This window comes from Periplaneta americana, chromosome 7 (genome assembly GCF_040183065.1).
Source record: "Periplaneta americana isolate PAMFEO1 chromosome 7, P.americana_PAMFEO1_priV1, whole genome shotgun sequence".
NCBI lineage: Eukaryota > Metazoa > Arthropoda > Insecta > Blattodea > Blattidae > Periplaneta > Periplaneta americana.
In genome coordinates, this window is record NC_091123.1 from 5,093,518 (window position 1) to 5,119,230 (window position 25,713).

A 25,713-nucleotide genomic window follows, 5' to 3' on the forward strand; every position below is an offset into this window, starting at 1 on the left:
ATATTATGTTGATGACGTAAAGCTGTCTAATTTAGAGCCTGCTCTGGCATATAAAGCACAGAAAGTGAACACTAATCACCTTGTTAGGTCGTGTATAGCTCTTTATCATATTAGGTATTTTGTTACCTCTATCTGCAGTATCAGTAGCAATAAATAAAGTGTTTTGCACAACCACCAACCTGTTAACATCTTGCAACACAAGGCAAAGTGAAGCGGATAAGATGTTAGTTAAAGAGGTAATTCTTACATGAAAATAATATTGATCTGTACTGCTACTATGGCTTCTGAAAGAACTGCAATTGTTGCCTCGACAATGTAAGTTGACATTTTTATTTATATAGTCAGACCTTGATATGAGGAATAAATATCTGGTACTTGATAAATGATTAGATTGGACGAATTTGACAAATATGTTATATTTTGTGACATCATATCAGGCATACAGATCTTAAGAGGGGTGAGGAGTGACTGGCGACATTTTCAGTCAAAAACCGCATTTTCGTTTACTTGTAAAAATTGAATCAGCAATCTCTTATTTATATTTTGAGCAAGTTTCAAAGCTTTGCGGTGCCTGAAAGCATAAAAATTACGCAATATATTAATGGCTGTACCCTTGAACTTCAAACCCATGCAAAATTTACAAGCTTTTTCTCGCACTTTTTTTTTCAGTACATTTCTTCAGATCTTAAGTGTAAAGGTTCTTACAATTTTGATGCTAGGAACATGAAATTTTTACTGCATGTTCTATATACTGTGGTTAACAAAATAGCGCATGGGTTTTATGATTAAATTAATACTTTTTAAAATAAAAAACGAAATATTTTTGTGCGAGATCATGCGTATTTGCTTGGTTTCCGCACAAAACCAATCTGCAGAAAGTCTAAAATTCCACATTCAGTATTCCCAACCTAACACACACAAAAATTTCCCTCTTCTTACCGCTTAAGTGACATATTGATTTTACTGCTTTAGGCTTTTAACATATTATTTTTAGAGACGTTCAATATAGTAATAATTATAAATTGGAAACTTACCACTGCAGTTTCACCTAAATTGCACTGTTAATTATTGTTTTTAAATATTTGCAAAAATTAAGTAAACTCTAAATCATTACATAACCTTAGCGTTTGTTTTAAGTTCGCATTTATAGACTGGGGGGAAAAAAAAGACAGACGTATATCATGGCCTGCTGGAGTATAGTAAACACAGAAAACATTTTAAAGCAACAATGTTGAAGATAGATATTTTTGTTTTGCAAATTTGCCGTCATTGAAAAGAAACGAAGATGGAGATTTCATTGCAACTAATTAGAAATTCCTTTTTCAGGTATGTAATAAACGATATTCGCACAAAATAATGTACGATACACAAGTGGTATGTTTTCTTTCAATTCTCGGAAATTAAAAAAGCTCAACTACGTTTTGCTTTTTCAAACTTTTCCTCGAACATGAAAACTTCAACACACCGCTCTTGTAACGCATATTACTATTATAGTGGCAATTGAAAATTTCTATTTTTAGGTATGCAATGGTTATAAAAAAATTTTCCACCTTTTGTATTAAAGGTATAGGAAAACTAATGCGCGATTTTTTTCTAAATATGCCACTGGTCTTGCAAAAATTTCAAACATTTTACTGAAAAATTGAGCGACACATTTCGTTTTTAAATATGCACATTTTTCAAAATATTTTTGTTAATAATTTAGAAACGAATTCACTCACACAAATGAAACTTCACCACATCATTACCTATCACACCGTGATTATGTGTACAAAAAATCAAGGACGTAGCTTGAAAAATGTAGAAAATAGAAATTTCACCCAACACCTTTAAGAATCCAGTGTCTTCAAAAGTGTTGAAAATTAGAAAGATAATTGCAAAATTAATAGGGAAAAAGCTAGCACATTACAATGGATCTCCACCCATATTCTTATGAAAGGTAATGAAGAAGCTTACTTACTTACTGGCTTTTAAGGAACACGGACGTTCATTGCCGCCCTCACATAAGCCCGTCATTGGTCTCTATCCTAAGCAAGATTAATCCAGTCCCTAGCATCATATCCGATGTCTCCCAAATCTATTTTAATATTATCCTCCCATCTACGTCTCGGACTTCCCAAAGGTCTTTTTCTCCTCTAGCCTCCCAACTAACACTCTATATGCATTTCTGTATTCATCCATACGTGCTACATGCCCTGCCCATCTCAAACGTCTGGATTTAATGTTCCTAATTATGTCAGGTGAAGAATACAATGCGTGCAGTTCTGTGTTGTGTAACTTTCTCCATTCTCCTGTAACTTCATCCCTCTTAGCCCCAAATATTTTCCTAAGCACCTTATTCTCAAACACCCTTAACCTCTGTTCGTCTCTCAAAGTGAGAGTCCAAGTTTCACAACCATAAAGAACAACCGGTAATATAACTGTTTTATAAATGCAAATTTTCACATGGCAAAGATATCCCCGTAACATGCCATGAAGGCACTTGGGGGGCATGGAGGTAGAGCCCCATGCTTTCCATGACCTCGGCACTAGAATGAGGTGGTGTGGTCGGCACCACGCTCTGACCGCCTTTCACCCCCGGGAAAGACCCGGTACTCAATTTTATAGGAGGCTGAGTGAACCTCGGAGCCGTTCTGAAAGTCTGGCAACGAGAAAAAATCCTGTCACCACCAGGGATCGAACCCCGGACCTTCCAGTCCGTAGCCAGCTGCTCTACCAACTGAGCTATCCGGAAATTTTCACATGAATAATAATAAATTCACTTGTATCTCACCCTTTCCAGCGATGGTGATGGCTTGGGGCCTTCCTGGATATTCTGGCGCAGGAGACGCTTCGTGTTAGCATTCCTGGCATGCTTTGGGTACCTCAACCTGCAGACACAGCGCAACAATGTGGCTGTCATTGTCGTTGCCATGACAACCAACAGATCTATCGCCTTGGATAATGGCACCACCACGTTTGTAAGTGTGATATCAAAGTGCACACACACAGGAAGGTGTCCTACAATCTACCTGGTAGAAGCCTTAATGTCAAGCAGCTCTTTTACCTTGCATCATATTCTGGACATGTACTTATCATTGTCACTAAATTGTTATTACATTAAAACAGAAAAGAGGTACATAGCATTATTAAACATAGCTCACAAGCCTCAAAGGCGATAGAGAGATTTCATACTCCACCTGTCCACAATTTGTTGACATTATTGTGACGTCATTACTCACATAGTGTGGAATTTTAATTTTATAAGAAATTGATTTGAGGTGAACATATTAATTTTATATGTATTTGCCTATCAAGGGTAATTTGTTTATTGAGAACTTAAAAAATATTGAAGTTATAAATAGCAAGATACAACATTTCGAGCAAAAAATGTCATATAAACATGTGTCCTAATCTCAGTAATTTGAAGTTGTTAGTAAAATCCCTTTTTTCTTTAGTTTTAAGGGTAACAAAATATTACAAATAAAAAATTAACTATTCAGAAATATAATTTCTTTAATTGGCTAGTGTTCTGAAGCTAAAAACGTGTTAATCGCTTTGTACAGATTTCGTTTTTCAATTTTTAACTAAAAATTAAATCATTCTTATGCATGTATCACAACAATTGTTACAAATCTTAAGACTTTAGGAACTTGATTCTTTACAGTTTAATTATGCATCCTAATGTACAGTCTTAAAGAATTTACAAGAGTGGCGTAGACTGCCTCCGTGGTCTGTTGGTCAGCATGCTGGCTTCCAGATCAGGAGGTCCCGGGTTCGATTCCCGGGCTCGGCTCTCGGTGAATTTTTCTTGAAGAAGAGGAATTCCCTGGGTGTCTAGAGTCTGGAAATTTGTATGAATGTGAGTGTGCCGGGTTAATATTAACCAATCATCACAAATATAAAATACATCAGGACTGTCGCTGGGCAGTAACCTGAACACACGTTTCAGCGTCACATTGTTGACAAGTAACTCCATCTGTTAGCACAACCATAAAGCATCTAATAGATGCTATAGAGTTACCAACAACGAAAAAAAAAAAAAAAAAAAGAGTGGCGTGATTTGTAACAATTGTGATAAATGCGACAGAAAAATGCAATTTTGTAGGTAAAAATGGAAAAAAAAATTCTGTACAAAGCAACTATGGAATGCACAACACATTTTCGCTACAGAGTACTAGCCAATTAAAGAAATGATACTCCTGAATAGTTCATTCTTTATCTGTAATATTTTTTTACACTTAAAATAAAGAATAATGGTGTTTTACAAACAACTTCAAATTAGTGTAATTCTGAAAATATTGAGAATAAGACTCATGTTGGGATTCTGTCGAAAAACGGAGCTGCTGCACAACAATCGACACCATAAGGCAGGACCGGTATTGCTGATGTCCTCCAGCGTCGCGGATGGGAAGTACACGAGGAGATCCATTGCGTTTCATCCTTAGATTCGAACAGAAGAGCAGATATTGTAGCCATCCACAGGACTCAATCTAAGGGATTAGTTCTTGATCCTACAATCCGGTTCGAGAGGGATGCCCTGCAGGCACAACACGTTGATGAGGAGAAGAAGTCCATTTATGAGTCCTGCATCCCTTATCTAAGTGAGAAATATAACATTCCCACTAGTCAGTGGAGTGTTTCTGGTCTTTTGCTTGGTGCACATGGCACACTCCCTAAATTCACATGTGATATTTTGAAAGCACTCGGACTCCGATTTTTTTAAATTCAAAAAATTTTGTTGAATATTCTTAAGGATTCAATCTAAATATCACAGTCTACTATATACAGTCGCGAAGCTTGAGGTGTTTTTTTGCAAATCTCGTGATAAAGCACTCCAAGCGGTTAGCAACTATAAACAACAGACTGTCCATGGTCGACTTTGGACTGTGTCGTATTTCTATCGAGTGCTAGCTCGTTGCGTATTTCACATTGATGCTTGTGAAATGTTCGTTATTGGTTGTAATGAAAATGTTAATGGCTAAAATATAATAATTGGAATAATAATATGGGACAAGGAGGAGACGTTTGTAGTGCTATAAATTGTAGCAACAGTAAGAGAAAGAGGCCAGAGTTGTCCTTTTTCCGATTTCCGAAAGATTCAGAAAGGTTCCTGGGTTTCCACAAGAATGCTGTGCAGAAACAAAACTGTTAATTTGAAGTTCTTTGTGACTGTTAGAATACATTATATCCTTAAATTTCACAATGAAATGTTTCAGTCTAACCGAAGGGACATTAGATACCGGTTAAAGTTCTGTCACTTAGGCTGCTAAATTTCCAGAAAAATAAAGGTTAGGTCTACTTTTTTTTTTCAGAGGATATATCTTTAATTGTAGCTATTAATTTTGTTATTATTTTTATGTGTTATTTTACTAAAGACATAGAAAAATTAAGTTCGTTTTAATGAAATTTATTGATCAAGTTTTATTTTCAATTCTGGTGGGATTATTATTGCTTAGGCCTACTTTTTTCTTCAAAGGATATGTTTTTAATTATAGCTGTTAATTTTGTTGTTATTTTTATTCGTTGCTTTACTAGAGACGTAGAAAAAGTCTGTTACAATAAAATTTATTGATCACGTTTTATTTCCAATTCTGGTGTGATTATTATTGCTTAACCTCATCCCACTTTGTTAACTACGTAAGCCTACACTACAAGTACCGGTATACGTAAGTTACTCCATTAATTGATATTTCCATGATTATTGTTGTAAAGGGAAATGCAAATTAATATTTATTGGTTTCATAGTTAATTATCGCTATAATCTTGAATGAGTGAAGCTATTATAGTAAATTTCAGTTCGTTTTGAACAAACAAAAATTATATTAACTTATTTCTTGCAGGTATCTTCGAGTTTATGGTGGAATTTAATATACTTCATTAAAATAATAAATTAACTTTATGCATTTAATATTTCAATAATGGAAGGAAGATGTTAATTTTTCCAAAAGAACACGACAACGAAAGTGTAACATATTTTGTCGGCTGCTAGGAGAGAGATCTGCGATGATGAGGCGATAGTAGCGATCCTAGTGGTGGGCAACTACCCATGTTTGCATTTTTACTACATATTGAGCTTCGCGACTGTATATAGTAGACTGTGTAAATATTACATTACCATTTATATTTTGGCCATTGATGATTCTATTGGGTTTTCATTTCCCTGCATTTTTTACTAAACAATTCCTGATCTTTCTAAATTATTCTGTAGTGCTTTTATTCTGGATCTTCATGGTCACCCTCACTGAAGGCAGATTATTTTGTTAAAAAAAATTTTTTTGACATTTTTTGCTCGAAATGTCATATCTTGCTATTTGTAACTTCAATATTTTTTAAGTTCTCAATAAACTAATTACCCTTGATAGACAAATACATATAAAATTAATATGTTCACCCCAAATCAATTTCTTATAAAAATAAATCCCAAGAAGATTTACAAACTACAAAGTATCATCTATTGAAGTATTTGTTGATGAAAACAATATCTGTTACGTTTTATTGGTATTGACTATGTACTGAACAATATACTCCAAAGTCATAATTAAATACTACTCTGCTAATTTTGTTACGCACACAACATTTTGGCACCCTGTTTATTAAAAGAAAAAGTCTCATTTGACCATGTAAGTGGCTGAGAAAAGATTGGATAAAGAATTGAGCGTGAATAGTAGACTTCGTTGAATTGCCACACGCAGCATGCAATCAGGTTGCTGATGTACGGTAGTATAGAAGAGGTGAGAGACCGCCCGGTCTGGTAGTATAAGCAGTTCATGTTAAAGAGTTGTGACCGGTCCAAATAGATAGAGCAGCTACAGCTAATGTATACCTATGTAAGCACTTGTTTTTGCATCACTGTGGTTGAAAACAGTCAAAGCTTAACATCTGTTCAGTGCAGACAAGAATTCAATCAAACATGCCACAATGAGAGTGTTGCTGTTTCAAATAATATTTTGTCCTGGAATACCCTTACCCCCGCAGCCAGTCTTGACCCGTTGGGGAACGTGGTTGGATGCTGTTAATTATTATGCAGAATATTACGGCAAAATAATGGAGGTAATTCATGCATTGGATAGCACAGACAGTTCCGCTGTTGCAGCTGTAAAATCATTGTCTTCTGAACAGCTATTGGAAGATATTCTGTTCATTGATTCTAATTTTAAAATCGTGTCCAAAAGCATCATCCTATTAGAATCGTCTAAACTACAACTCTCAGAAGCCCTTAATATAGTGTATAAAGTATCACAAACCGTTATCCAAAATAACAGTTAACTAATTTCAGAAAAAGTGAAATGTAAGTTGAGAAACATTATTGCTAAAAATTCTGCCTATTTACAACTTCGTATTATAAATTATGTACTATCAGGTCACGACAAGACATCTGAAATTGGTGTACTAAAAAGTATTAACTTTCTGTTCTTCAAATATGCTCCCATTACATCGTGTGATGCAATGGCATACTCCGTCCATCGCATGTCCCTTTCTCATACAGTCTATACCGCGTGCATAGTAAACCTTACGATTCTCGTGGCAATTCCACGAAGTCTAGTGAATAGTAACACAGCTGATTTCTTCTCTCTGCCCACAGAAGCAAGACTTCAACTGGGACTCCAAGACACAAGGGACCCTCCTGAGTACTTTCTCCTTTGGTTACATCACAACCCTGTCTCTGGGTGGTTGGCTTGCCACGCGGGTGGGAGGCAGCACTATCTTTGGTTTGGGACTGGCTGCGACATCAGTTACTTCCCTGCTAATCCCAGTTGTAGTCAGAGCCAACGACGCATTCTTCTTTTTTCTGCTGGTTTTACAGGGAATCTTTGCGGTTAGTCCACATCTTGTCGAAGTACAGACTCGCCAGTAGCTTCCTCAGTCAGTCTTAGTAAGAGAATACCATGAAAGTGATTTGATTTTTAAGAAAAATTAATTTTAAAATTTCAATTATTTTTATGCTCGACCATGCCGAAATATAGTAATTATACACATGGTAGCAGTCCTTTAATGGACCTCATTAAAGTACACCTATTCATTAAAGTTCAGGTGTTCCACCAATCAGAAAATACCATTGTAGCAATATGAAAGCACAAGTATCGATTATAAAAAGCCGTATGAAACTTGACTATAATGGTAATTAAGATGCTTGTATGAAAATTATAAAACTCGCTTGTGCTCGTTTCATAAACATACTCGCGTCTTAATTATTACCATTATAGGCTCGTTGCATAATGTACTATTAAATTATATACAGAGTTTAAGAGACATATTGGTCCGACAAGTTAGCATATAAATAAAATAAGTATAAAAGTCATTCAAATAACTATCTTATTTAACCTAAGAAATAATACAAATAAATTACATCAGGTTATTTATACAACTGAAAAACATGACAAACGCTTTGGCCAATTAATGGCATCCTCAGGTCTAAAAACATATCATAGTGATACCACAGTCTAGTATATACAGTCACGAAGCTTGAGTTGTGAGTTTGCTAGAAACACTAGACTGTGCCGGTACTATTTCGCATTGTCTCTAATGAGACGATATTAGCGATCCTAGTGGTCAGCAACTATCTATGGATGCATATTTACTACGTATTGAGCTTCGTGACTGTATATACTAGACTGTGGTGATACCGTGAGCATAAAGACAAGAATAATGTAGCAAAACAATAAGATTTGATAAAATGTATAATAAATGTAAATGTGAAGATGAGTTAAAACATATTACATAAAATAATTAAGGGTATAAGGGGGCGTGGCATTTAAAGAGCTGTCAAAGTTATTTTTTCATCAAAGAATTCTTTTTTACAAATGTATTACAAATCTAGTAACTTTTTGTTCTAAAGTTGGCTCCCTGAAGTTACTACATGAATGTAATGGAGGAGAATTTTAATAGATATATGTTACATAAATATTCATTTAATTTCAATTCCATTTTTTACTTTTCCTGATTCAACACTAACTTCTTTATGCCAAATATTAATCAATCTTGATGAAATTTTTCTTGCAAGTATTTATGAGGTAGCTGCACGTTTCTATGCATTTATTTTGTAAGGAATGCTGAAAGTTTATTTTATTAATATTTTTTTCGTGAATTACAGTAAAAATACTCTAACATTTTTAAAACTTCAAAAAATGTTTTTATACATGAGATATTTCATAAAACGAATACATAGAAACGTTGTTGTTGTTTTCTAATGCCAGGCGTTTGACAATAAAGTCATTTGACCTCTTGCACTCCAATATTTTTCAAAGATATTATCATGGTCAGCCACTGAAGCACAGATTTTGAGGTGTTCCGAATCCATTTCTTGGTTTGAGTTGTGCAACGAGCAGTTAGGGGACTGATATATTCCAATTCTATGCAGATGCTTAGCCAAATAGTCATGGCCTGTTGCCCATCTAAATGCAGCTACAGACGATTTTCGTGGTAAATCGGGAATTAACTGTGGATTATGATGCAGAGGGTTCCTTTTTTTCCCTTGTGATTGTGTTATCAAATTTTGTTTGTTGAAGTCTAAGTATGTAGATTTAATAAATCTTTTCACAGAGTAAATGTTAAAATATGATGTTCACTTAAATCGACTACAACTTGCCATTTTCACCACACCTTCATCTCAAACAGCAAAAATAACTAAAATGCTCTCTCAATTAATATCACTCAATAAAAGAATTGTATTCCAATGGATACCATCCCATTGTGGAATCCTGGGAAACGAGAATGCGGATGCTTTAGCAAAGAAGGGCAGCACTGCTACTTACAGACCTGTTACTAAATCTACATACATAGAAATGTTTGCCTATGTCTTGTGAATGTAACCGATAAAAAGCTTTAAAATTGAGACATTCTATTAAAAACTTCTTGAAAATATTTCTAAAAAAAAATAGAAAAAATAAAAAATCAATAGCCAAACACATTTGTGAGTTCAAAATTTGGATTCTGTTAGTTCTTTATACAGTAACATGCTCTCAAAATTTGGTTGAAAAAATTAAGAAAAAGGTGTCTTTTTTTTTTTTTTTTTTGGAGTGTTCGATCAGTCATTAACTCAATTAGTTTGAACATCAGCGAATGAGTACATTAGTCAGTAACTAAGCTAGTCAATGAGTATAAAATCAGTCAATTAGTAATTCCATCAATCAAAAAATTCTAAATTATCATCTGGCCGCGAGACCAGGTGACCCAGGTTCGAATCCCGGTCGGGTCAAGTTCCTGGTTGAGGTTTTTTCTGGGGTTTTCCCTCAACCCAATACGAGCAAATGCTGGGTAACTTTCGGTGCTGGACCCCGAACTCATTTCACTGGCATTATCACCTTTATTTCATTCAGACGCTAAATAACCTAGATGTTGATACAGCATCATAAAATAACCCAATAAAATAAATAAATAAATGTTTTATTTGACGCAACTGCAGAGCTATATCGTATATATTTTGATGTACCGAAGTACATATGATATTTCCACGCAGATATTCTGCGTCATCACATGATGAAAGAGAGATGGAACGGAGAAAAATTCTCTCCGGCGCCGGGATTTGAACCCGGGTTTTCAGCTCTACGTGCTGACGCTTTATCCACTAAGCCACGCCGGATACAATCCCGACGCCGTTTAGAATCGTCTCAGATTAAGCTCCATCTCTTGGGTTCCCTCTAGTGGCCGCCCTCTGCACTACGTCATAGATGTCTATGAACGCAGGACCGAAGTCCATACATGTGTTGAGGTGCACTCAGATGAGTGACTGTTTGGCCGGGATCCGACGGTATGGGCGCCGTCTTTAAATCACAAAGTGATTTATTACGCATATCATATATATTTTGATGTACCGAAGTACATATGATATTTCCACGCAGATATTCTGCGTCATCACATGATGAAAGAGAGATGGAACGGAGAAAATTCTCTCCGGCGCCGGGATTTGAACCCGGGTTTTCAGCTCTACGTGCTGACGCTTTATCCACTAAGCCACGCCGGATACAATCCCGACGCCGTTTAGAATCGTCTCAGATTAAGCTCCATCTCTTGGGTTCCCTCTAGTGGCCGCCCTCTGCACTACGTCATAGATGTCTATGAACGCAGGACCGAAGTCCATACATGTGTTGAGGTGCACTCAGATGAGTGACTGTTTGGCCGGGATCCGACGGTATGGGCGCCGTCTTTAAATCACAAAGTGATTTATTACGCATATCATATATATTTTGATGTACCGAAGTACATATGATATTTCCACGCAGATATTCTGCGTCATCACATGATGAAAGAGAGATGGAACGGAGAAAATTCTCTCCGGCGCCGGGATTTGAACCCGGGTTTTCAGCTCTACGTGCTGACGCTTTATCCACTAAGCCACGCCGGATACAATCCCGACGCCGTTTAGAATCGTCTCAGATTAAGCTCCATCTCTTGGGTTCCCTCTAGTGGCCGCCCTCTGCACTACGTCATAGATGTCTATGAACGCAGGACCGAAGTCCATACATGTGTTGAGGTGCACTCAGATGAGTGACTGTTTGGCCGGGATCCGACGGTATGGGCGCCGTCTTTAAATCACAAAGTGATTTATTACGCATATCATATATATTTTGATGTACCGAAGTACATATGATATTTCCTGCGTTCATAGACATCTATGACGTAGTGCAGAGGGCGGCCACTAGAGGGAACCCAAGAGATGGAGCTTAATCTGAGACGATTCTAAACGGCGTCGGGATTGTATCCGGCGTGGCTTAGTGGATAAAGCGTCAGCACGTAGAGCTGAAAACCCGGGTTCAAATCCCGGCGCCGGAGAGAATTTTTCTCCGTTCCATCTCTCTTTCATCAGAGCTATATCAGCGTTGTCGGTATGCCAGAATTTTGTCCTGCAGGAGTTCTTTTACATGCCAGTAAATCTACTGACATGAGCCTGTCGCATTTAAACACATTTAAATGCCATCGACCTGGGCCGGGATCGAACCCGCAACCTCGAGCATAGAAGGCCAACGCTATACTGACTACGCTACCCAGACTGACCCGTCGATCAATAAATAAATCAATCCATTAGTAATTCAGTCAACTAAATTAGTTAATCAATCAGAAAGACAGTCTGTCAGCAAGTAACCATGGGGGTGCATGGAGTTGGTAGCAATGCCTGAATATTAAAGTATGATCTCATATAATTTGTTGCAGGGACTCTCATTCACAAGTCTGCATGCAATGTGGGCGCACTGGGCCCCTCCTGCTGAAAGAGCTACTTTGTCAAATGTGTCCTTCGCTGGAAACAGCCTGGGCATTGCCCTCACGTTCCCAGTGTCTGGTTGGTTGGCTGACCACGCTGGCTGGCCTTCAGTGTACTACGTGTTCGGTGAGTTGTTGTTCACAATTTGCGCGTATAAATTGCATGCTTTTCTAGAAAACGGAACAAAATAGTACTTCACTTTTTTGTTGCTCTTTACTGTAGAAATTATCTTCCAAAATCAGTGACATGGCTTATGGTTTACCAGGTATTAATAGACATACATTTATACACGGTATTTCAAAAGCAATGCATCATTGCGATTAAAGGTAATGAGGGATGGTTTCGACAAAAAACTCAGACAAGCCAAACTTTGTATTTAGAAAGGAATATTTTTATGTTCAACCTGTGAAAGGGTCGCAAAAACAGCCCGATTGTTAAAAATATATCCTTAAAGTTATTCTTAAAAAATAAATATATATTTATTAAGGAATATTGTGCGAAATGGAACTACAAAAATTGGAGATTTATCCTTCGAAGAGGTAGAAAAATTCAAATATCTTGGAGCAACAGTAACAAATAAAAATGACACTTGGGAGGAAATTAAACACAGAATAAATATGGGAAATGCCTGTTATTATTCGGTTGAGAAGCTTTTATCATCTAGCCTGCTGTAAAAAAAATCTGAAAGTTAGAATTTATAAAACAGTTATATTACCGGTTGTTCTTTATAGTTGTAAAATTGGGCTCTCACTTTGAGAGAGAAACAGAGATTAAGGGTGTTTAAGAATAAGGTGCTTAGGAAAATATTTGGGGCTAAGAGGGATGAAGTTACAGGAGAATGGAGAAAGTTACACAATACAGAACTGCACGCATTGTATTCTTCACCTGACATAATTAGGAACATTAAATCCAGACGTTTGAGATGGGCAGAGCATGTAGCACATATGGGCGAATCCAGAAATGCATATAGAGTGATAGTTGGGAGGCCAGAGGGAAGAAGACCTTTGGGGAGGCCAAGATGTAGATGGGAAGATAATATTAAAATAGATTTGAGGGAGGTGGGATATATGATGACAGAGACTGGATTAATCTTGCTCAGGATAGGGACCAATGGCGGGCTTATGTGAGGGCGGCAATGAACCTCCGGATTCCTTTAAATCCAGTAAGTAAGTAGTATTTATTAAGGCAACGTGGACCACGAAACTGACCTTTCCAAGAACCAAACTAGTTATCAAAATTTATAAAATTCAACATTTTTGCTCCTTCCCCTTTAACATTATTTGCAGTTTCAATACAATTAGCATAGCTGATGTAACCAGTTCAATTCCAAACCCTCTCTGTTATCCTGAACTTTCCTAATGGCATACTCTAGAGAAAAATTAAAAAGTAAAGGTGATAGTGCATCTCCTTGCTTTAGTCCGCAGTGAACTGGAAAAGCAAAAATGTGTACCTACTGTTTATTAATAAATTAATTGTTTCTGTATCATTTATTAATATTATTAATTACGTTCAAATTTCAAATAACACTTGCTAGTAACTTTCGTTTCATGAATGTTGGCAGCATCAAAGGTAAACAATGCTGTCAACATAACAGAAAGTAACTGCCAGTTGTAGTATTTGTCATTATCGAAATTCAAAACAATGTTGGCAAAAGAAAATTCAACCTGACAACTACAAAATCACCATAATCCACTAGCATATGTAGTAATAGGGTGAAAATGGTTATGTTTCATCCCTGAATACACATATATCAGATTGGCCATTCCTGTGCTATAAAATGGCAACATATAAAAGAGAACAACCACCAGGATCTCCACTGTCTGAAAATGAATTTTTTGGTAACAACTGCTAGATGGCAGCACAGTGAAATTGATAAAAGTTGTTTTGAAAGTGTATCAGGCTGATCAATCTGTTACATGTAAAAATAAGAGAACCCAGACTATAGAAGATGTTCAGTTTGATGTATATATTTTTCCAGGCAGTTTCGGACTTCTGTGGTTCATTATCTGGCGCATGGTCATAAAGGAAAGGCCAGAAGAAGATCCGTTTATATCCCCTGAGGAGCTGAAATACATCACAAACTCCATGGTTTATAAACCGCACAAGGTGAATATGTCTCTCATCACTTAACCATATTAAAACTAGGGCCATTGACACATATTTTGAACTTATGGAATGTATGTAAAGATTAATTTTTTTGGTCCTACAGAATTACAGTAGCGTGCAAATTAATCCGAACACGACATATTTTTACATTTTCTGTCATTGTTGGCCTCACAGCTGCTCATACCGCTTTAATTGACATCTGTAGTACGTGTAATTCCATTGTTGAAGGTCTGTCAATATTTTTTTTATAATATGTGACATTTTGCCTGTCGTTTTGTACTTATAAGCATTTCAGTTGTGTTGAAGACTTAATACTGCAATCCTGTGTACATTCTGTCGTCTTCACAAATGGATACAACTCCACGAAAACGGTCTAAAATTGTAACATTAGCAGAGCATTCTTCTATGACACAGAGGTAAATTGCTGCAGAATGTCACATCGGTTTGGCTACTGTTAATTCGATCATAAAACGATACAGGGAGACTGGATCCATCACACCCCAGAAAAAAGGAAACTGTGGCCAGAAAAGGAAGACTTCACCTTAATTGTCAGGAAAAGTAAATTAAATCCTAGACTAACTGCTGTCGACTTAACCCGCGAGTTAATGGCTACCACTGGGGCGAATATTCACGTCACAACAGTGCAGCGTAGGCTTTTGGAAGCTGGACGAAGGGCTCGTAAGCCTATTAAGAAGCAACTGCTAACCCCTGTTATGTGCAAAAAACGCTTAATGTGGGCAAAATTACATCAACACTGGACAGTGAATGACTGGAAGAATGTACTTTTTTCCGATGAGTCTCATTTCGAGGTCCACGGCCACCGTGTTTCTTACGTACGGAAAGGATCCGAAAAAGTAACAGCAGCTCATCTCCAACAAGCACCCAAATACCCCCCTAAAGTAATGTTTTGGGGTTGTTTTACACATGAAGGGCCTGGAGAATTAATACCTATCAAGGGAATGATGAATTCTGACAAATATATTCACTTATTGGAAACCAGAATCGTACCCCAGCTGCAAAAATCATTTCCGGATGGCAGAGGTGTGTTCCAACAAGACCTGGCACCATGCCACACGTCTCGAAAAACTACAGAATTCTTCAACAGGAAGAATATTCAGGTACTCCCCTGGCCAGGCAACTCACCCGACATCAACCCCAGTGAGAACTTGTGGTCAATTTGCGAAAGAAGAATGCAAAAAATGGATTGTTCTACAAAGGAGAAGATGATTTCTGCCCTCATTGGTGTATGGTTTCGCGATGAAGAAATGAAGAATATTTGTGGGAAATTAGTGACATCCATACCAAATCGTCTCAAAGCTGTTATTAGGAACAAGAGAGGCCACATAGATTACTGAGGTATGTCTTATATCCTTTTTTTATTCCGTTTGAGTGTTTTTGCATAAGTAATTATGTTCTTTGGATTAATTTCCACGCTACTGTATGTTGTTATACTTTTCATATTATATTATCCACTCAATAACAATAAAATTGTGAGATAACTTACATAACTAAAGTTAAAAAGCTTTAAAGAAAAGCATATGTTTCGAAAGCATAAAAAAGAAGTTAAAATCTTTTACCATTGGTTTTTTCTCCATTAATAACCAATGGTAACCATAACATATAATACTATAGATTTCCTTTCTAACATGAAGTTTTATTCTACAGAACATTGTTTATCCTTGGAAAAATATTTTTACTTCACTTCCATTTTGGGCCCTTACTGTGCCTTACATGTGTGGGAACTGGGTAATGTACACACTGCTTGCACAGATTCCATCATTTATGAAAGGTAAGAGACAATGCATATAGTTATATTTATCGTTTTAAGTGGTTTCACCACCAACACTTGAGCACAAGTCTGCAACTTCTTAAGATGAGATAGTAATTATAGTTGTAACTGTTTATTTGACATCCTTTTTCATCTACAGAGGCTAACCATAGATGATGAGATGATAACTATAATTGTAATTCTTTATTTATTCATAGACGATGAAATGATAATATTGTAATTGTAATTCTTTATTTAACGTTCCTTTTAAACTACAGAGGCTATTCATAGACGATGAGATGATAATTGTAATTGTAATTCTTTATTTAACGTTCCTTTTAAACTACAGAGGCTATTCACAGACGATGAGATGATAATTGTAATCGTAATTCTTTATTTAACGTTCCTTTTAAACTACAGAGGCTATTCATAGATGACGAGATGATAATTGTAATTGCAATTCTTTATTTAACATTGCTTTTAAACTACATAAGCTATTCATAGACGATGAGATGATAATTGTAACTGTAATTCCATTAAACTAGAGAATTAGGTACTGCAGCTTTCAACCGTGCCATTATGATGATAACCAACTACAGTATGTTGCCAACATATGTGAATGTCATTTACCTATGACATCATTACAAGAAGCAATTTAGTTTTTTATCTCTCCCTCCCTCATTTTAAAATACTAAAGATAGCACCACTGTTAGTGACAGGGTTAGGTAGAGTTTGATGAGGAGATACGTTAGTGTCAACTAAACGCACTGTCGATTTCAACGATATTCCTGTATTACATAATATTTCTCCTTCATTTTGCTGTGATAATGTATATCTTTGAAAATGTGCATTTTGTTTTAGTACATTAAAAAAACAGCCATTATACTCTGTAAATCTTGCACACTTGACTAGTTCAGTAAATTGTTAAGGAATATAGTCACCAATTTTACTAGTAACATTTTGATTCTCTTTTTTTTTTCACATGACTCGGTACCATCACCATTATCCAGTTGCTCCTTTTTCCTTTATTTATCGTTACTGACCTAACTTCTATTTAGAGTTTTTTAAACTTTTAAAGCTAACTCCAAGAGTTTAAAATGTATAAATAATTTCATAAAAGAACCTTAGCATGCCCAAAGAATTCTTGGATAGGACATATGCAATCTACTATGCAGTGGATGTCCAGTGTACAAATAATGATGATAGTTGTACTTTTATGGAGTTTATTTGCTATTTAAAATACTGTCATTAAAGTATATGTAAATCTAATGGCCATCCTGCACTTTGTTCCAGATATTCTGGGCTCTAAACTGGAAGATTCTAGTAAAGTTTTTACGATTCCATTCCTTGTTCTGACGATCTTGACACCATGTGCAGGACGACTGGCTGATTGGTTGACTACAAAGAAGAATATGTCAGTTACATTGGTATGCAGTCTCAAGACCTAGCTGAAAATACTGCAGTCGAACTCAGGGACATCTTAATAACATTACAGGCCCCTGAGCAAAGCAATGCACAGGGCTCTGCCTACACAACCACTCACAGGAATACGAATGGTGTGTGTGTGTGTGTGTGTGTGTATGTGTGTGTGTATCTAATGCTCTGGATTTAACAATGAAGTCATCATCCTTCTTGCTTCCCAATATTTTGATGGAAGGTCCACAAATGTCCTAAGAGTTTCACAATTAGCCAGGTGCTCCATCTCCATGTCCTCTTCTCTGGTGCACAGTAAGCATTTAGGTGAATTCAGTACTCCAATACGATGGAGGTGTTTACTGAGGCAATCAATCTAAACATGGCCTCGGCAGATTTTCGAGATAGATCAGGAATTAGTTTTGGATCTTTGAATGATGAATACAAATATTAATTATCTATAAAATAAACTTATGTTTAGGCCTATTTTTACCTCCCATCAAATTGGCATTAAGAATAACATGATGCATAGAAAAGATTAATTAGGTAATACAAACTTTTGGACAACATAATATTGAGTCTTGAACTTGAAAAATGAAAATTTCAACATAAAATGATACTTGGTTGGTAAATCCTCCTGACTGAGGTAGCATAGACTCACATTATGTTTCCTTTAGATGGAGATCTCAGCAATGTACATTGCGCATATATGTTACCTTGTAAATGAATACCACAAGGACTGAGATATTCAACAGCATTTTCATAAAATTATAAAATTTTGGAGATATCTGGGGTCAAATTATTAAACCCGGAGATATTCTGGGAACGAATTTTGTTTGGAGACAAACACCTTATTTCAGGCATTGGTAACCATATACAGGGAGATTCACGAGAATTTACCATCCCTTACAGAGCTTATTTCCGAAGACATTCTGAGCAAAAATGTCATATAAACATTTGTCCTAATCTCAATATTTTCAGAGTTACATTAATTTGAAGTTGTTGTAAAATACTTGAGTCTTAAGGGTAAAAGAATATTACAGATGAAGAATGAACTATTCAGGAGTATCAATCATTTCTTTAATTAGCTAGTATTCTGAAGCTGAAAATGTGTTGTGAATTCCATAGTTGCTTCGTAAACAATTTTTTTTTTTCGATTTTTAACTACAAAAATTACATTTTCTTACGCATTTATCACAACAATTGTTACAAATCACGCCACTCTTGTAAATTCTTTAAGACTGTGCATAATTAAACTGTAAAGAATCAAGTTCCTAAAGTTATATGATTAATATTATTTCTATTTTTCTCCATCATATTTATATTATTCAATTCTATGAATTATTTCTCATATATTCCAATTAATTCATTAACAGAAAAAAAAATGACTAATATAAAAATTATAAATTGAAAATGATAAGTAACTTATTTTCAGTATTTGATCCGTCAACAAGTATAATAAATTTATCATAATTTTTGTAATAAGTGCGTAAGAATGATGTAATTTTTAGTTAAACATTGAAAAACAAAATCTGTACAAAGCAATTAACAACACATTTTTTACTTCAGAACACTGGCCAATTAAAGAAATGGCACTTTTGTATAGTTCATTCTTTGTAATATTTTTTTACCCTTAAAACTAAAGAAAAAAATTATTTTACTAACAACTTCAAATTAGTGTAACTCTGAAAATATTGAGATTAGGACATGTTTATATGACATTTTTGCTCAGAATGTCTTCGCAAATAAGCTCCATAAGGGGCGATAAATCCTCGTGAATCACCCTGTATAGGGTGCTGGATGCTCCCATTAAAAATTGAACACAGCTACGTTTTGTAGCTCTCTTCCCATTGCAGTAATTATCTGTACAGAGACTTTTCAATCTCGTGTTGGTGCAGAATTCCTTGTCACAGATAACTGCAGCTTCTCCTTGCATAACACTTTACGCTATATAAACCTCTCCTTTCTCTGTTTCTCACAGGTCAGGAAGCTGTACTGCTGTGTTGCGGACTTGCTTGGCGCAGCTGTGTTGTTCCTAATGACAATGGTCCACAGTGCTGTGATGGTGGAGACGTGTGTTGCGTTAGCTATCATTGTGCGCAGCTTCTATTGGAGTGCTCTCTGGTATATTATTGTTGCTTGTGTTGTTACTGTTGTTATTATTATTATTATTATTATTATTATTATTATTATTATCATCAAAAGAATTTTTATTTTTTGTTCATTGCCTGACGCTCCTCCTCTAGTTTCGTTGTGTTTACACAGGAAATTATCTACCAGCTCGTGCACATTTTCTTTTTGAAATCTATAAAGGGACTTATAATTGCTTAGAGAGAACTCCCCACGTTTCATACATATCATCATATGTCGAGGAATATTCATAAATGCAGACATATCAATCATTCACAACTGAACTCCTTGATTGTTTGTCTACAAATAAGGTGACTCCACATTTTTGAAGAATATTCGTGAACAGACTTCACTTTATTGATAATAAATTGTAATTTTTCTCCACGTGACTAAATCAGACTCTGGCTTGGAGAATTTCTCAAGAAGTTTGCTGAGTTTTATTAATAAGAAATTAGAGAATTTTTATTTTTCTCTGTTTTATTAATACCACCCATTGTGAAACTGGATCAGTATCCCAACACATTGTGCATACACATCTGCAACGTCACTGATTAACATTATAACATCAATATTATAAAAATTACCTGGCTAACTAGTTTCAAATTTAAAGAAAAATTTTGTAAACTTTGAAAATTGGGACAATTAAATTGAGTATTAAAAAACAACAAAAATTAATTATATGTAAACTAAGTGGAATATCAAAGTGAAAATTTGTGTATTGCATGTACACATTGTAAGAAATGTGTGGTAAAAATTTCAGATCAATTGGCGTAAAAATGTATAAGTTACAAATTTTACAGATTCATAGTCTGAAATTGTTTTGTTAATATTTTTTTATCATATATTACTCTCTTTTATACCAGTTGAAAATATGTTAATTTCAGATCCCACTTTTTTTTATCAAAATTGTTCCTTGTTATATTTTTGTATGCATCGAGTATACTTTGCACACGCAGCCTCTGATCAGGGAATAAAGTTTTTTCTTTTATATCGGTTATAATTTTAAACAGAATTATGTGTTGACACCATCACATGGATTTAGTTTAATAAAATTTTATTAAATCAATTACATTTTCTACGGAATATATATTATATGTCTTCCTTGTGTTAAATTCTATGGTACCTGGTTAACATGTTTCGACCTGTTATTGGTCTTCTTCAGAACTGGTTGTTGCTGGTCTTGGTGCCTTTTGTTTTGTTTCCTGTAGGGGTATGTTTGTGTAGTGTAATGTGGAGTCAAAGGCGCCAAGACCAGCAACAACCAGTTCTGAAGAAGACCAATAACAGGTCGAAACATGTAAACCAGGAACGATAGAATTTAACACAAGGAAGACATAATATCATACATATTCCGAAGTGATATAGTGTTAAAAGTTGTGTAATCAAGATGTATACATTTTCTTATTAGACTTCAAAATAAATGCTATGAAAGTCAATAAACTCTGAATTACATACGTTTTGATCACATGCCATGTTTGTTTATTGACTTCAACAAAAAAATTGACAGCTGACACATGCTTAGATACCTATATCACAGGGATAGTTAAATGTTATGGTTTATTTAACGACGCTCGCAAGTGCGGAGGTTATATCAGCATCGCCGGATGTGCCGGAATTTTGTCCCGCAGGAGTTCTTTTACATGCCAGTAAATCTAATGACATGAGCCTGTCGCATTTAAGCACACTTAAATGCCATCGACCTGGCCCGGGATCGAACCCGCAACCTTAGGTATACAAGGCCAGCACTATACCAACTTGCCAACCAGGTCGACACAGGGATAGTGAGACTGTGAAATGGAATATGGACGCTCGAAATTGTGCGAATGTTAGTCATCTAGGAGAAATATACCAACCAACACATTATCCAGCATAGATGTCAATTCGTAAAATTTGCACGATAAACGGATTTAACAGTATTAAATAATGAACAGGTTACTAGAAATTACTGTAGTCGAAACTCTGGTGTATCGTCGCTTGCGTGATTTATATGAACACTTTACTTTTGTGTGTTTCAGCGTTAATGCTCTGGACATCGCTCCCAATCACAGCAGCATTATAATGGGACTCGCAAACAATGCAGCTGCCATTCCTAGTTTGGTCAGTCCCATTGTGACAGGCTACATTGTGCAGCATAACGTGAGTGGAATGCGAATCTGTCAGTGAGGCTGAAACATACTTCAAACTACAGAGACTAGACAAATTTAAGAGCTTCTGGGGACAGGAGTTTGCATTTTCCAATTTTATCTTTTTAATTCATTCCCCCGCCTTCCCTATTTTCCGTCTTCCTATTCCTCTCCTCATATGATCCATATATCTTAATGTCGTCTATCATCTGATATCTTCTTCTGCCCCGAACTCTTCTCCCGTTCACCATTCCTTCCAGTGCATCCTTCAGTAGGCAGTTTCTTCTCAGCCAATTTCTTTTTCTCTTCCTGATCAGTTTCAGCATCATTCTTTCTTCACCCATTCTTTCCAGCACAGCTTCATTTCTTATTCTGTCTGTCCACTTCACACGTTCCATTCTTCTCCATATCCACATTTCAAATGCTTCTAGTCGCTTCTCTTCACTTCGCCGTAATGTCCATGTTTCTGCCCCATACAATGCCACACTTCACACAAAGCACTTCACTGGTCTCTTTCTTAGTTCTTTCTCCAGAGGTCCGCAGAAGATGCTCCTTTTTCTATTAAAAGCTTCCTTTGCCATTGCTATCCTCCTTTTGACTTCCTGGCAGCAGCTCATGTTACTGCTTATAGTACACCCCAAGTATTTGAAGCTGTCCACTTGCTCTACTGCCTCATTTAGAATTCGCAAGTTTACCTTCTTTATTTTTCTTCCTATGACCATGGTCTTCGTCTTATTGGAGTTTATCTTCATTCCATACTGCTCACAGCTGTCATTTAGCTCCAGTAGCATATCCCTTAGTACCCATGTAATCCTGGACATGTGATAATACTGCATACCTTAATGTGACTATATATTGGAATTAATTCAATTTTTAATACAACTGATTTCATTCGTTTCATGTATTTCAAGTAATTATATAGGGCCCAAATTTTTATTTTTGTTACATTTTGACTAGATTATGGAATTTCGTTGGGATTATTGATAAAGTGTGGAAAAATAATGTCATATTACAGCTTGATCTATACAGAAAATAGCATGATACAGTGTTTAAATCCTATCAATAATAAATCAACTTCTAAAGAGAGTAAAGAATAAGGTACTGTTTAATACTTAAAACATACTATAATATTATAACTGTACAACCTGACAGGAGGTCCCACGCAGAATTGAAATAAAGGTTGAACAGGGTCTTGAAAATTTTAATCAGGAATTTAGAAAATAATTTTATAGAAATGAGCATAAAAAATTGTATTTTGCAATCTTTTTGACATTCCGGGACAAATATAAATCAATCCAGGACACATAATTAAAATCCAGAACAATCCTGGGAAATCCAGGACATCTGGCGATCTTGCTTACAATGCCATATCATTAGTAAATCTTATCAATTCATTCTTCTTACTTCTACTATCACCACTCCCATGTTCTGAAAACAATTCTTCACTAAATCCTCCAAGTGGATGTTGAACAATGTAGGTAATAATAAAAGTCATTCTTTAAGCTTAAATTATTAACATGTACACTTCATCTTAAAATTACTTTAATATTTAAATAGGAAATAGTACATTTGATGTAGACTTTTCACTTGTGAGACGATATGAAGTAGATTGAATTTAAAAAATATTGCTTTGTCCATCGGTTCTTTTGGATGAAGAGTTTGTCCAGCCCTGCAGTTCGTTTGCAGACTCATGTTCATTGAGACTTTTTTTTTTTTTTGCTTATCCCCTTGTGTACATTTAAATCTACTTTTTTATCACAAGTTTTTAGACACTCTGTATAAAATTTCAAATCTTTTCTTTCAGAGTTGGAGTGAATGGAAGACAGTGTTTTACATTTGCACTGGTGCCAACCTGATAGGCGCTGTGTTTTATTTTGCTTTTGGAAGTGGTGAAGCACAAAGCTGGTCCATAGAGGAACACAAAGAAAGCGACAGCAATGCAGAAAATGGCGTTAAAAACTGACTATTATAATACTGCACAATGTACTCAAGTAGAGAGAGACAGGTGGGGGAATTACGAAGCAATACAGTATGTGAAATATAGAAAAAGTAATTAATTTAAGTAAGCTGTATTTTTCGAGACAACTTTGTTTACCTAGAGCAGTAATTTCTAAACTGTGGTCCACGGACCCATGGGGATCATAGTCACTGATTCGCAAGTGAGTTTTCAAACTAAAATGTTATTATTTCATCATGAAAAATATAGTAGAAGATTGCATTCCACAACAAATTGTTCAGAATAGAATAATACACAGAGTGGCCACTTAACTCTTTCACCTCCGGTAGTGTGTGAAATATTTCAGACATACACAAACCAACAATTACAAGTTAAATTACATCAAAGGGGACACATCAGATACATGTAATGTATTTTTTGTACATGAAACAATTTTCAAAGATATTAGAGTCAACTTTTTTTTTTTAAATGGGAACCAACTATGTTTTGTATTGCAAATGTAGTGTTAGCTCTGTCTAATAACAACAGACTACTTTACCGACTGTTTGAATGTCACCAGTAAGAGTAAACATAAACAATGTCTGACGCGACCTTCCTTTTAATGTTGACTTAAATGAAGATCGAACACATCTGCAGTACTGTACACTACCCAATATAAGCCTTATTTCTACAGTTCTGTACTGAACAATTGAACGATAAGACCGGCGAGAAATTTGATTGCACATCGGAGATATTTTGTTTTATTTTTTGAGAATTGTTTATTTTTTATTGTACAGTACTTTGGATAAATTTCAGAACACGGATTCCTTCCTTTCCCTCTTACTTCAAAATTCCAACCTTGTGCACACAAAATAAATTATTGGCACTGAAAAGGGGAAACACGGATTCCTTCCTTTCCCTCTTACTTCAAAATTCCAACCTTGTGCACACAAAATAAATTATTGGCACTGAAAAGTGCCTTTTCATAAGCATGATGTGCATTCGACAAACGCAGATGAATCAGCTCTTTTTGGTATTTTTAGATATGTCAGTGAGGAATCCGTATACTGAAATTTTCCCAATTTCCGTAATGTAGAACCAAAAAATTCAATTTGGACGTTTCAGTGTCGCGTGCTATAGAAAAGCCCAATTAGCCTATTGTCTAGACATTAAATTTGTTGTGAGCATATCTCACTCAATGTACTCTGTTGTACCCAGTTCAAATATAGTTTAATTATAAATGTATTCCATTTTAATCTATTACATTATATTATACCAACCTCATGCTGATGACGTTCTTGTCTAAAAGTCCTTCATTTCATACATACTCCCTTCTTCTGTTTCACGAAAATTGTCGTTCTCCCCAAATCCATGAAGAAATGATATGAAACAGAATTTCCAACAGATTATAAGTTCAATGTCAAGTCAAATGTAGTACGTTTTCTATTTTAGAATTAAGAAGTACTGGTACCCAAGAAACCCCAACCAATAAAGTCTCTGCCCTCCACAATTCCACAGACTTGACCCGGACACACTAATGTTTCATCCTGTTCTATTGACTATTAATGTTTGCTCTCTTATATAAATTTCATTTTCTTCTATGAAAAAAATGATCCATCCCTCTTGGGTACCTACCAATGAAGTCAACACGACAAGGCATGGCAATGCAATAATATGTTACGGTAAGCATTTTTAAGCTTAAAGAACACCACAACAACTTTTAAAGAGTTATAAGATATTTGGAGCAACTTATAAAGTATTTTTGAAAGCCACAGATAGTGTATTTTTCAGTAAACAAATATCAAATTCAACGTAAGAAACAAGACCCAAAGACATCGTGGAAGTGATTCTAGAATTTAACGTTTTCATTTCAGGAAAGTAACTTGATTTCCACAAAACTTAATTAACAAATAAAATAGATTACTTATAGCTATTGAAAAATATTACAACACGTAAGCAGAACCAGAATATTAAAGACAAACTTACAAGAACATACACCACACATACCGCCACAAATCAAACACAAGAGAACTCCATTATCCAACATGGCGCATTCGCG

At 35.6% G+C, this 25,713-nt stretch overlaps 1 protein-coding gene across 1 annotated transcript; it reads left to right on the forward strand.

Annotated features, from left to right (window-relative positions):
- The first annotated feature begins 2,778 nt into the window (after positions 1–2,778).
- Positions 2,779–24,928, forward strand: LOC138702835 (vesicular glutamate transporter 1-like). Its single transcript, XM_069830158.1, has 9 exons — positions 2,779–2,960; positions 7,565–7,798; positions 12,130–12,304; positions 14,157–14,284; positions 15,950–16,073; positions 17,346–17,479; positions 19,447–19,589; positions 21,611–21,731; positions 23,523–24,928. The coding sequence occupies exons 1-9, from the start codon at positions 2,913–2,915 to the stop codon at positions 23,679–23,681; spliced, it is 1,266 nt and encodes a 421-aa protein (XP_069686259.1). The 5' UTR covers positions 2,779–2,912; the 3' UTR covers positions 23,682–24,928.
- The last annotated feature ends 785 nt before the right edge of the window (positions 24,929–25,713 follow it).

Coding starts and splice junctions, on each gene's coding strand:
- LOC138702835 (XM_069830158.1), top strand. CDS start 2,913: ATGACAACCAACAGATCTATCGCCTTGGATAATGGCACCACCACGTTT. Junction 2,961..7,564: donor ATAATGGCACCACCACGTTT/GTAAGTGTGATA, acceptor CTCTGCCCACAG/AAGCAAGACTTCAACTGGGA. Junction 21,732..23,522: donor GCTACATTGTGCAGCATAAC/GTGAGTGGAATG, acceptor CTTTTCTTTCAG/AGTTGGAGTGAATGGAAGAC.